This window comes from Triticum aestivum, chromosome 7B (assembly GCF_018294505.1).
Source record: "Triticum aestivum cultivar Chinese Spring chromosome 7B, IWGSC CS RefSeq v2.1, whole genome shotgun sequence".
In the NCBI taxonomy this organism is placed as follows: Eukaryota; Viridiplantae; Streptophyta; class Magnoliopsida; order Poales; family Poaceae; genus Triticum; species Triticum aestivum.
This window is the reverse complement of record NC_057813.1, coordinates 386826093-386839876: the sequence shown is the minus strand read 5'-3', so window position 1 is coordinate 386839876 and position 13784 is coordinate 386826093. Positions and strand designations below refer to the sequence as shown.

General features: G+C 45.0%; 1 protein-coding gene across 1 annotated transcript; it reads right to left on the bottom strand.

The window, feature by feature from the left end:
* Nucleotides 1-7671: 7671 nt before the first annotated feature.
* LOC123156463 (BTB/POZ domain-containing protein At1g30440) lies at nucleotides 7672-13043 on the bottom strand. Its single transcript, XM_044574598.1, has 4 exons — nucleotides 12338-13043; nucleotides 10317-10386; nucleotides 8847-10073; nucleotides 7672-8406 (listed from the first exon to the last, which is right to left on the bottom strand). The coding sequence occupies exons 1-4, from the start codon at nucleotides 12394-12396 to the stop codon at nucleotides 7831-7833; spliced, it is 1932 nt and encodes a 643-aa protein (XP_044430533.1). The 5' UTR covers nucleotides 12397-13043; the 3' UTR covers nucleotides 7672-7830.
* Between the last annotated feature and the right edge of the window lie 741 nt (nucleotides 13044-13784).

Genomic DNA, 13784 nt, shown 5'->3' with positions numbered 1-13784 from the left:
GGCGCCGTGGAAAGGATTGTGGCGCCGTCAAGCGGGAAGAGCTGGGAGAGGCCAAAGTCGGCCACCTTGACGTGGAATTCGGCATCGAGGAGGATGTTGGTAGTCTTCTCGTCACGGTGCACCATGGGAGGCTCGATAGGATGGAGATAGGCTAGCGTTGTGATGACATTGAGGCGGAGTGACCATGGCAGCGGCAGCACTGCCGCGCGGTGGCCGTGCAAGTGGTCGGCCATGATGCTGCAGGGTATCTACTCGTACACCAGCAGCAGCTCACGGCTGCGGCTAGACGTGCAGCCGTAGAAGATGACGAGGTTCAGGTGGTGCAGCTGCGACAGGATCCATAGATGATGGCGAGGTTCAGGATCGTCGCCTAGTTCATGAACTGCTGCACGTGCCAGCAGCTGTTGTCGTGCAGCCGCTTCACCACCACTACCCGCCTGTCTCGCAGTTATCCTGAACACAAACAAAATCCGTTGCCGTCAGCATGTTGATCCATGTCAAACTCCAAGGAAATAGCGCGAGCGTGCCTGTTATGTACATTTGTACATGCATGGTGCCGAAGCCGTCGCTGGCCGCCGAGCTCTCACGTGTCGCTGAAGCCGCCGGTGCGCTCCTCCAGCTCCTCATATGTGAATTGGTGTGTCTGCAGCCTGTGGACTCTGCCGGACTCCAGGTCGCTGCCACTCTGGAGCTGGGTGTCCCGCCTGAGTTACTGTACTTGAGGAGCCTGGACGAGGAAGTCACTTGTACTGCCTCCTCTTGCGTATGTACTGGAATGGCACAACGACGAGAAGCACAAACAGAACCAAAGCAACTACAGAGCTTTCAGAAGTGGCAAACGGCGATGAAATAGATGAAGAAAGAACCATGCACATTGATGCTTGAATTCGTAAGAGAAGAAAAATAGAACACTTACAAATGCTTGAATTGGATTATTTTTTTTAAACTATGATGATTTTTATAGCAAATTCGGAACCTATACATCTTAATGGAGAAAAATAAAAAGTATCACCTTGTCGGCCTCCTGTTGGCCGAAAAGGGACTTTTCGGCCTCCTGTTGGCCGAAGAGGGACTTTTCGGCCAACCGTTGGCCGAAGAGTCCCTCTTCAACCTGTCTCTACTTTAAAAAAATTCATATCAAATAGGATTTTTAGTATTTTAATTTGATTCCTTTTGCATTAGATTAGAAATTTTATGAAGCTTCTGTAGATATCAAGTTTGACTAGATTTGAAAGTTTGAATTTGAATTTTCATGAATTTTCTCAAATCACTAAATTGCCTATAATTTGAGCTAGGAGTATTCTTTTTAGATGATTCTTTTTGCTACTGGTTCTTTGTGACTTTGTTTATCAGTAGTAATTAATTGGTGAATTTTAGGATTATTTAAAATTAGGTTTTTACGCCATTCTCTCCCTCCATTTTCTCCCGCCATTTTATTTCCCGCCATTCCCTCCCTCCATTTTCTTTCCCGCCATTCTCTCCCGCCATCTTCTTGCCCGCCATCTTCTTTCTCGCCATCTTCACTTCTCAACTTATAAAACAAGCCTCATGGTGTCCACGATCGTAGATAACATCGTCTGACACGGTCTGTGTCTCCTGCGTCGGTGCTGGTGGTGGAGTGTGAAACACTGTCTAAGAGAAGTCATAAGTGTTTGCAGCTTCGTCATCATCATCGGAGAGTGTTTCACACTTATGACTTCTCTCACACAGTGTTTCACACTTCACATGAAGGCATCATCGTCATCCTCCATCGATGCAGCACTCCTTAGTGTGGCGGGAGAGAATGGCGGGAAAGAAAATGGTGGCAAAGAAGATGGAGGGAAAAAGATTGCGGGAAAGTATTTTTTTTCATGTATAAATGGCAATGGTTGTACAGGATTTACAAGGCACTTTTAAATATAAACTCCTATGAAGCTCAAAACAAATTTTCTAGTAGGATAAAAGAAATAAAATACAAAAAAATATTACAAATAAAATAGCTACTGATAACAAAACAGAAACAAAAATAATATGTCAAAAATACTAAAGAAAAAATTTAAATCAATTAAAATTAAAAGAAATAGCATAAAACCTATAAAACACTAAATCAGAACTGTTTTCATAAAAACCTAATTTTAAATAATTATAAAATTCGCCAATTAATTACTACTGATAAACAAATTCTTAAAGAACCAGTAGCAAAAAGAATCGTCTAAAAAGAATACTCCTAGCTCAAATTATAGGCAATCTAGTGATTTGAGAAAATTCATGAAAATTCAAATTCAAACTTTCAAATCTAGTCAAACTCGATATTTACAGAAACTTCATAAATTTTTTAATCTAATGCAAAAAGAATCAAATCAAACTAAAATACTAAAAATCCTATTTGATATGAATTTTTTAAAAAGTAGAGCAACTGTTGGCTGAAGAGGGACTCTTTGGCCAACTGTTGGCCGAAAAGTACTTTTTGGCCAACGGTTGGCCGAAAAGTCCCTCTTCGGCCAACAGGAGGCCGAAAAGTCCCTTGAATTGGTCCATGTGCGCCATTGGTTAATTGTGCTCACCATTGGTTTCTTTGGTCCTGTAGTGTCAAAAACCTATGTCAAAAATGATTCTGTATATAAAAGGAAATGCAGCTTGGAATAGAGTAGACAAGTTTTATCTCTACTTAGACACGGCTTGATTTAAACAACATGTGAAGTAGAGAACATGCTAAATGTGGAGAATTTGAGGGAATTGTCCCGTTCATCGTCTACTACCTTGTTTGTGTTTATGTCTTCATCCTACTTAATTTGTTCGATTTCCTATAGTCAAAGAGTGATTAGATCAGTTTAAAAGAAGAGAAGTCTTCCCTTACCAGTAAATAGACTGGTCAGAAATTAGGACATCTCAAGGTTGATTAGATCAGTTTCAAAAAAAAGGTTGATTAGATCAATCAAACATCGTTGACCAACCAATTACCTCTTAGATCAATCAAACATATAGTCTACATACCTGTAGATAAAGCGTCAGGTTAAAATAAGAGAAGTCTTCCCTTACCAGTAAATGGACTGGTCAGAAATTAGGACATCTCAAGGTTCATTAGATCAGTTTCAAAAAAAGGATTAATTAGATCAATCAAACATCGTTGACCAACCATTTACCTCTTAGATCAATCAAGGACAGGGTACCTGAACCTGACGAAGTAGTAGGCCACAACCTGCTAGCATGTCTGCCGGAGCAGAAGCACGTGTGATCAACCGGCACCGGGCTGCCATACCCGCTGCACCCTCTAGAAGCCTGGCACTCGCAGCACCACTTGGCGCCGGCCTTCTGTCGCACAGAGAACCCCACCCTGACGGCGTCCCCGACGGTGGCGTACTGGCTTTCCCGGTTCCCGGCGGCCAGCGCATCTGCCATGGCCGACGGCCGAGTCGTACGGCTGCACCTGCACACCACCTCCAGGCCAAGTACGTCCTCCGGCGCCGAGGTACCGACGTTCTCCTTCTGTGCCGCCGTCAAGCTCGCCTATGGTTGGATGCGATCTAGAGTTGTGCAGATAAGAGGGAGGAGGAGAGGATTGTTGATGGGACTGGATCCTACTGCCTGGAGCCCTGGACCGCGACCGCGGGGCGTACGAGAAGGGGAGAGTCAGAGAATTTTTTTTCTCTGGAGCGCCGGGGCGGGGAGAGAGACGGGATCGGGAGCGATGGGTGCCGGAGATGAGGAGGTTGCGTGGGCGTGGGACGTGGGGTCGTGGCCTCGTGGGTTTCTTTTTTTTTCGGGCGGGGATGGAAGAAGCGGTGGGAGGACGTATCGATAGCAGCGATAGAAGGGGAGGTGGAACTAGGTCCAATCATCACGACGTTTGATCCTCCTTTAATAGTAGAGATTGTAGTGGCAAATTAGCAATAGCTTGTTCAAATCAAAGGCTTTAGTTGAGCTTTTCCCTGTCAGTTTGCTTCGCATTTCGCAAGAAGTATCCTCTTTGTTGTTGTTAAAAAATTCAGTGACTAATTCAATTTATGAGTTGGAAAAATAAGTGGCCTTCTCAGTCGTGTGGTGAAAACATATACTCCCTCTATTCTAATATCTAAGGTGTATTATTTTCAGCACGTTAACCAAGGCACATAATTATGTACTATTTAGGAGGAAATTACCCTTGTCTAATTCGTAGATTAGCGGCAATAAATCATTTAGGCTAGGAAAGGAAGAGATACACACAATCGGGAGAGAGATAATTTCCTTTTGTTTCTCTACAAGGAGAGATACATGCAATCAAGGGAGTGATACTTTCCTTTTTCTGGAGGGCCAAGACCAGAATTACGAGAAATTAGAACAAATGCATCTTAGATTGTGGAATTTTATCAAAAAACAAATACACCTTATATAAAGGAACGGAGGGAGTATTTTTCAGTAAAGCTTTTGAACTACAGAAGTGGCCTGAGATGGCCATGTCCAGTTTTCAGATCAAAGCTATAAGCAAAAGTCACTATCATTAGTTTCTACAAATTTCATTGTGTGCTCCTGGATGATGCAGGTCTGACCAAAAATAAAGAGGCAACAAACATGCATGTATTGCTACTACACAGAATTACAAGTTATAGAAAAACCAGAAATTTAATCATGCTTAAATATGTTCAGAAATTTGACAAGCATCAAACTTGTCAGAAATCAAGTCAAATTTAATTTGACATAACACAAATTCTCATCCATTACATGAATTCAGTACATCACAGTGTACATGATAACATAGATAAAATCATTATTTGCTTGGACAACTTTTTGTATCACGTGTTTCTATCAACTATGGAAATATGATTAAAACTGTGATTTGTATGTAAGGATGTGTAATGGGTTAGTGGCAGTAGATCAGGTATCTCAATAAACGCTTTATGGCACCCTGGATGGTCAACTGTGTTGCTGAAACTCAGAAGTTTAGATGATGAAAATGCTTGCGGTTGGCTTATTCTCAAGCCTGAATTAGATATAAAACAGTGTAGTTACCAGTATCCTGTAAAGAACTGCAGTTACCATAGTATCTGAATATGTGAATGCAATGGTGTTTCAGGCTTTAAGAATCAAACGGTAAGAAACAAAATTTTTGCACAACTACATATTTATGCATACTCAAAATGAACAAGGAGAATAGTGATGGCAAATTCAGCGAATTGGAGTAGAAGTGTTATAAGCTGGTATCGGTTGCTGATTATGCAGCACAAATCTATCATGGCAATGCATCTGCTACACAGAGAAAAACAATCTTGTGGTTACCTACGCAAAAATGATCAGGGGATAGTATCAAACCATGAATACAATAAAATTCCTTAAGATCATTGCATTATAGCTAGTGAATGCAGTGCTTACATTGACAAAAAACTGAACAAAGGCATCCCTTCATAGACCTTCTCGTAATGAAAATCTTTGATGAATTTATTGCCAAATGCCAGCAGAAATAACGTAGCAGAAGTTGAACCAACGTTTAAGATATGACCAAGCCAAATCCAACATCATCTAAAGTTTTCCAAACCATTGAGAAATGAACAGAAACAGGCGAACGCATCTCACATTCTACCATTCAATTAGCTGCAAATACAGATACAGTTTACTCATACAAGCTGACACTAATCCATCGGGTATAGCTACAGCTTCCTATGGGACAAGTCTTCGCTGTAGCATGAGGGCGTGAGGTGGACGACAATACTTCATCGGAATAATGTCGTGGGGTTCGCCGTCACGGTCGTCGTTGTTGTCGCACTCGTCCGGCCTGTCGTCGAGGTGGTTGTTGCCATCGGCCACGTCATGGTTGTTGTTGCCGTCGGGAGAGGCCTTCGAGGGGGTCGTCCGAGGCCGTCACCGGCCTTCCAACTGAGATCTAGGCTTCCGAGGAGGGGATTTGGCGCAGGGATGACGAGACCATGAGCCTATGATTTGGGACAGAGAGAGCAGTTGAGTCTTGGGTTGAGATCGTGGACTAGAGGGTTTGAGGACATTTTTGCAAAAAAAGATGGCACTTTATTCCAGAAGCGGGCGGCTAAATGCAAATATTCTTTGTGTTGGATACGAAGCGCATGATTTAGATCGTCTGGTGGAGAATGGAAAGGATACACGGATACACTATGGAGACGGATGCACTAGATATGTTGCCCATCATTTATTGCACATCTAAACAACTCAATCAAATTAGAAAAGAAAAAAAATTAAGAAAATATTTGCACGAATCTCTGTGTAAAATCAATGACATAGGATTTAGATGTGCAATATTTAGGGCATATCTAGATGTGCTTTAGCAAAATTATACTTATTGTTCTATCGGCGACAGTGTCTCTTCGTCTCCTAGCTTTTTTTTATTGAAAAAAAGTGTTTCTTCCGCCCCAACTTGTTTCCTAGCTCTTCGTAGCATATGAAAGACGACAAAGACTTCATTGATTGTTGAACCCTCCAGTCTCTCCTTGGGGATCTGATTGCATTTTTCTTGGGTCCTAACAATGGTGCAAGATCTAGCACGTGCAATTTGTTGTCGAATGGACGTCACATCAGGGACATAGTTTTGACAAACGAACATGAAACATAAATTCAAATTTAAACTACACTAGACTACTCATCGGCCATAGTGTAGGTCGAGCCAATCCTTCCTCAACAGCCCACCGCCGGTGAGACATGGGTTCAGGCCGGTGTGTCGTCGTCGCAGCCGTGGAAGATGCGCTGCCACTCCTCGAGGTCGAACTCCTGCTCCCCCTCGCCGCCCTCCTCGCCACCTTGCACATCGTCGTCATAGATGACGATGACCTTCCCGCCATTGTCGGCAAATATCGCCCTCTCCGCTTCCACGAGCTCGGAGTGCTAGCGGCGGAGGTCCGCCATGTACGCCTCGGCGGTGGCCTCCGCCTCGAGGCGCTCTCTCGCCTCTTGGTCCTCCCAGCCATCGCCGCACTCACCACACCCGGCGCCAGTGGGACGAGGTGGACCGGCACCGTCCCAAATGGGAAGTTGAGCCTCGTGGCAGCACCATGGAACCGGGCTTGCCACCGGTCATATTCCATTGCTGCGAGCTCCGCCGTGTGGAACGACCCGACCCACTTCCTTGTGTGGGCCTCTCGGTCAGTGATCTCCGCCATCCATGTCCCCCACACGCGCTGCCGGACGCCGATGTATGTCCTCTGCGGCACTCGCGGCGGAAGGAGGTCCGGGAAGTCAGTGAACCAGACGGGGGCCGGCGGATCGGGCGTGGCGGCATGGATCCGCGCTACGGCAGAGCGGCGGAGTAGATACAGGGAGAATCGTGGCGACCGAGGATAATCTATCCTCCTCCAAGGCCGATGAGGACCGGCTAGGTGCCGGTTAGAGGGGTAAAATCAGATTTGTACTTCTTTAACCGGCTATCGGGATTGGTTAGAAATGCCCTTTGGTGTTGGCGTCGGTGTTGGTTTATGTTGATTTTCGGCCTTGCTTTTTCTTATAAACCGGTAGCTCTGTATTCACGTTTCTCTCTTAATGAAATCCACAGAGCTCTTGCCTTGCTCGTAAAATAAAAGTGGGCAAATATCCCGATCACATCTAGCGAGGACTGCCTACCTGGGTACCCACACCTAGGACTGCTCCCGCTAGTCATTTCAGCAATCCTAGAGACACATTATACAAGATTGACTAGCAATCCTAGAGACACATTATACAAGATGTTACCGGTGCCACCATGGCCATGCGCGTGTAATATACAGGGTGTCTGTCAAAAACTTAGAATGAGGTCTCAACAACTCATTTTCTTCTTCCGGTTCTTCGTTCACAGGTGGTGGTGGTATGTAAAAAGCATCTAACAAGTTCACCAGCAAAACAGCAACTCAAGAGTACAGAGTAACACAAACGATGGAGCCGCTAGGCCTCTATGGACAGGTTCTTCTTGTGTCTGCTCAGCTTCAGCCGGGGCGTGGCATCAGCTTTCACCACGGCCAGCTTGTCGTCGTCGCTTGCCATTGTCGCCTTTGCGGGGGTAGCATCCTTGGCGGTGCTGCAGATCTGTGGCTTCGCGCCGAGGGAGAACAGCCTGCTCTTGCCGGTGCTCCTGCTGCGGCCCAGCCTCGCGATCTCCTCCCGCATGGTGGAGCACTCCTTCTCCAGCTCGGCCACCCGCTGCTTCATGCCGTCCATGCCCTCACGCAGGGCGTGGTTCTCCCTGGCGGCCAGGGGCCAGCCCACGCCGCCGCGGTGTTGCTCACTAGAGGTTGGCATGCCGAGCTGCCTCGAGCCGCCCTCAAGGTTCTCGGAGATCATCAGGCACTCGGCGATGGAGCTCCGGAGCTGGAGCTGCTCGAAAAAGAGGACCTGCACGATGACCCGCAGGGGGAGACGCTCGTTCTGCGCCGCGTGGGTGCAAGCCTCCAGGGAGAGCTTCTGGCAGTCCATCACCCGGCAAAGCTCTTCCTTCTCCGATTCCGACAGATGGGGATGAGCCTATGCACAGGAGCAGAAACAAAACATAAACAGACATCAGCAAGGCGAACTTATGATTGATGCCATATCAAACATTATTTACGGAAGATAAAAGGAACAGTAGTATAAGTAGTAAGTACCATCTTCGTGCAACCTAAATAATGTTTCTGAACCTATTCTGCTATTTCTTCAATAACCTCTTTATCCTGCGGCGCAAGCTGAATGATCACAAACCTATACTGTACTATCTAGTTTTACCGAGAAAAGGTTTTGGAACTGAAAACAGAACAGCTATCCACCAATCATTTCAAATATAACTCTGACAAGAAGTTACAAGGATAGGAACAACTAAGTTATGAATGCTAATAATGTTTTGCCTTACTGAGGATATGCAGAAGAATTCACCTACTGGTGTGTTACTGTGTCATTGGAAACAGGGAGCAGAAATAAAGAAGTGTTACCTTCAGATAGATGTCAACGGCGCGATAAAGTCCATCATCTATTGGCCGAGCATAGTCTGGTATGGCAGCAGCCAAAGACCGAAACTTTGGCAACTTTAGGTTGGCATCTGGTGCAACTTCAGCTAGGTAGCCGTCGATCAACTTAGCAACCATAGTAATCGGCAATAGAGATGGAGAAGCCAATAGGTGCCCATCCTCGCCAATGCCAGGAGAAGCTCCACCAGTTTCTTGATCCATTGCCAAGAAGTGGTCAAGAATCCTATGTACGCAATCCACATCATAGAGCATTTCAATAGATTCAGACATGTTTGTTATCAGAAGATCTTCCAGAGTGGCCTTGTCAAGCTGCAAACCTATCCGACGCTCCAAGTTGGACATGCAGGATGAGCTGGCTTTAAGGAAGATCGCTGTGCGCAGAAGGCCAAATAACAGCTTGCAAGATGTAACACCCCTTTGGAAAGGTAACAGCCTATCAATCTCCTCAAGAAGATACCTTTGCTCCTCTTCAGAAGGCATGGCGGTTAAAGTTGACACTGAAAGGCAGTTACTGACATCGCTAATGCTTTTGCGCCGATTCAGACCAGGTAAACGCCTTTTGGCATAATGGTTAAGGGATCCAACAATAATGTCCTGATTGACGCCTCGGTATTCCATAGCTGAGATTACCTTCTTGTATAATGGAAGGCTTAAGCATGACACATCATCATACCACCAATCTGAACTGCAATTTCTTGGCCTTGCTCCAGTGCTAATACCATTCCACAAGAAGCTCCCTCCAGGACTCTGTGTGGGACCACCATACTGGGCGACAGGCCAGCCAAATACATCGGGATCAGTGCTTGATTTAGTTGCAACTGAGTCTATGCACTTCTTCACAACTTGCAATTTTTCAGCAAGATCAATGACATCATCGCAAGTATGAAGTGCCTTGATTGAATCTTTCCAGCTTTTGAGAACTGTCTGGGTAAGGAAGTTCTCTGTCTGCGCAATCAAATTTCCCTCGGCGATATCTTCAGTCATCTCAAGATACTCAGAAGCGCAGCGAAGGTGCACAACATTGGAGGAAGTCAATTCAAACTTCACACCATAGCAGAACCTAGCAGCTAGTTCAAAAGCCTTTGCTCCCCCAGGAATATCAGATAGATCAATGGCACAGCTATCTTCTCCCTTCTCAATTTTCTCTCTGATGAGACGTTCCAGAAGGCCACTCTTCGATAATAGAGGAAACTGTAAAACAGATATCAATTGTTACAAGGTAATTTACTTCATCCTCCGCAGATATGTACATCTATTTTTTGTCTCTAAACAAAGTTGTACTAAAGCAAGGACACTTATTTTGGGATGGACGGAGTAGTATGCACATATTGGTACTAGAAGTTTCCCAGAATCAAAGTAAAAAATCGCACAATGCTAACAAAATTGTGTGAAAACACATGAAAGCCTTAGTGAACTTATTAGTGAAATTTTTACCTTGTGGAGATGAAAAGATTGTTCCCCAACCACCACAGTTATATCACTGGGAAGGCCAGTAGTGCAATACCTACATAACAAACATATTTCCATTAGTAATTTTCTGTTCAAACAATTTAGTTTATATAAAATAGTGTGCTTACACAGCTATAACTGTAGAGCTTGCGGAAGTACATGAATATAAGTGGGAAAATTATTCCAGCCAAAACACATGAGATAATATTATAGATAATTTTAGTTTGTTGTACACAATCATGCAGAGCTTGAATGAGCTGTATTTAGTTCGGCCATCTATTTTAAAGTGAACATGAGCTCAATGTAGCTATTGAGCCTCGCTTGGGTGGGGGTAGATGTACAAACTAACTACCCTCCATGTCTATCCCTATTTCTTTTCTACTATTTCAACATGTAATTGTTCCTACATGTTCCAGCATTTTTGCTTCTTGGAAAAACATGGTATACATTGGTGCTCTTTGAGCTCATCAACAGAGTGAACTAAACTTAATGCACTACATAATCCAGCTGAATATCAACATCTTACATCAGCCCTAGCTTGTCTCATTAAGATGGAAAATTTTAGGGATAAAAAGGCCATGTGTTATCATGAATATTGTTCCAAATATTGGCTAGTTAAACCAGCATCTCGGTCAGTTAATCGCTACTCGGTGGGTCACCGAATAGCCGATTAACTGATTTATCGGCCAATTAACTGGAAAATTTGCCTATTTGTCCCTACTCAGCACCCGACTGATATGGTACTAGTTACCGATATCTTGAACATTGATCACGACCAGCTCCAGGCACATTAACGTGCTTGACTTCCTAACTTCTAGACTGTATGCACACATAACATGCACTTAAATATCCATGGTCAGAATTGAAAATAATAATCAAAGTTCATACGTCACAATTGTTTCTCTCTTCTAAATACAGTTTAGATGTATTTAGAAGTGTTGATCAAGTGATGTGCCTAATAAAGATGGTTCTAAAAAAAGATTGCACTTAAATAGGATACAAGAGATCACATAAGAGATATTAGCTATAAGCCAACCGTAACCAAAAAAAATTCTCAAGTTTCAGATTTGTAGCAGTTTACTACGTATTCCAGGACCGGTATCTAACGGAGTAATGCTCGGCGTGATTGTGACGAGAGAACAGAATTTGGAGGAATCAATATGGCACATTTAGTGCCCAACATGTGCAGCTCCAGCAAGTACTGAACATAAGAACGACCGGGCCCAAAAGTCAGGCGATAGCGAGACAATATTTCTCATGGAAGGGGGGAATAAATGCTAATCCAGGACAGGCATTTTGCACTGTGACCACTCCATTTACCCACCACTGCCTTGATCTCAATAACTCCCAAAAATGGTACTATAAAAGGTAGGTTCCATTTTTCTAACTCCCAAAAATGGTACTATAAAAGGTAGGTGCCATTTTCCAGGAACAGATGAAGTCCTCCAAACGGTATGAGCATCGAATGCATCGAAATGACAGTCTTAGCATAATGATATTGATTAACAGGCTGTCTTGGGATAACTGGTAGGGAGTCCTCCCAGAAAGTTGCGTCAGCTTAAAAACAAAAAACGATTGTAGTTTTCCTAGCTGGCCTGGGCTCGATGTTTTGATTAGAGCCTTCCATCCAGAAGGAGTTGGTTAGCATATTATAATCAGTACCCCAGATGAAGCCAACAGGAAGAGGTTGGGCCATGGATGATGCATGGGAGCTTCTAGTACACACATATGGCACCTATTCAATTATTTTTGCAATTCCTGAAAGAAGTAATGGCAGGTACATTTCCTATCGTGCCCAACATCACACAGACAAACACTCCAGTGTCTACGGTGGTAATTATGGCAGCAAATAGGGCAAGTAATGAAAACATTGCACGGATTAAAAGGTGAAGCAATTTTAATAAGATGTTAAAATTGTGATTTGCAACCATGAGGAAATGTGCAGGTTAGACATGGCAGAGGATCATGTTGGGGGAAATGAAGAAAGGGAGAGAAGCTGTTCATACCAGTCTTGGCCCTGCTTCCTGAACACATCAGCCCTTGATCCCAGCTTGAGGCAGGCCATGTTAGGAGTCCCAGGTTCCAATGGATGCCGCACTACATGAACGAGGCGGCCGGTTGCTTGGGATCAAAGGCAGAGAGAGATTCCGGCCCCCCGCACACACCAGAACCAAATCCTCGCGGAACCAAGGGGAAAAAAGAGAGAAAAGGAAAGCACTTTCCCCACACAGGCACACGCACGCAAAACCTCAATCTAGCCCAAAATCCCGCGAGACGTTGCTGCGATGTGGAAGGCGAAGAGCGTCCAGATTACGCGGAGAGCCGACACGAGATTGCACATCCACTGGGTGAGGAGAAGAGGAGAGATTCCGGCGACCTCTGGAGACGTGGAAAAGAAGGGCCGGCGGGCCTTTGGATTAGTGTGGTACCTAACTAAACCCACCCGGCGAATTACTCCTGGATTCTCCCGCCCAAGATCCCGACTCAACGAAGGAATAGACCGTCCCGGAAGAAGAAGATGAGGAAGAGAGGTCGATGACCAGTGGTGCCGCCGGAGGAGGAGGAAGAGGAGGAGGAGGAAGGTTTGTTGGTTTGTTTGTTTATGAGGACTGGAAGGAGGGTGGGGGAGTAGGAATGTTGTGGCAGACAGGGAAGGGGATCCAAGAACATTCTCTTCTTTGGCTCGGTGTACTAGTACTGCTGTGGTGTGGATTTTGGTGGGCTTCACAGCTTCCTATGGAGAAAAGGACACCAAACGGAAAGGGGAGACGGGAGGAGGAGGAAGGCAGCCAGGCTGTGGGCCCAGGCCCGGCAGGCCCAGAATCCACTTTGGCCCCTTTGTTTATTATTATTTTCTTTTTTTTACTAAACCTTCCAATCTATTCATCATGCGAGTACAAGGAATAGTAAAGCTACATCCAGATACTTAGACCACCTAGCGACGACTACAAGCACTGAAGCAAACCGAGGGCGTGCCATCGTCATCACCCCTTCCTCGTCGAAGCCGAGCAAAACTTATTGTTACGAGCGGATCCACCAAAGATCACCACCAACTGAATCCTGTGAGACACACCTCCACAGGCATCCGACGATGCTAGAAGCATCATCGTGATGGGGCTAGACATGGTAAACCTTATTCCATCTTCAAAAAGCCGTCGCGGTCTCGCCTTTCTGGCAGAACACAAATCCTAACAAAATCCAAAGAAACATCTAACAACCGAGCCCTTCGGATGACAATGGCCGGGATCCACTGCATGCCCACGACCCTTAGGCCACAAGAGACGAGTTAGACTGGCGGTCCCATCTACGCCCTAATCTCTTGTCCGCTTGGGATGAGAGAAGGAAGGGGTAGGCTAGCGACCGATAGGCAACTATTTTTCCATTTCTTTTGATTGATAGGCTCTTGAGTTTGATTCTCTCCGTACCTCTCCTCCAAACTAATTGACAACTGAG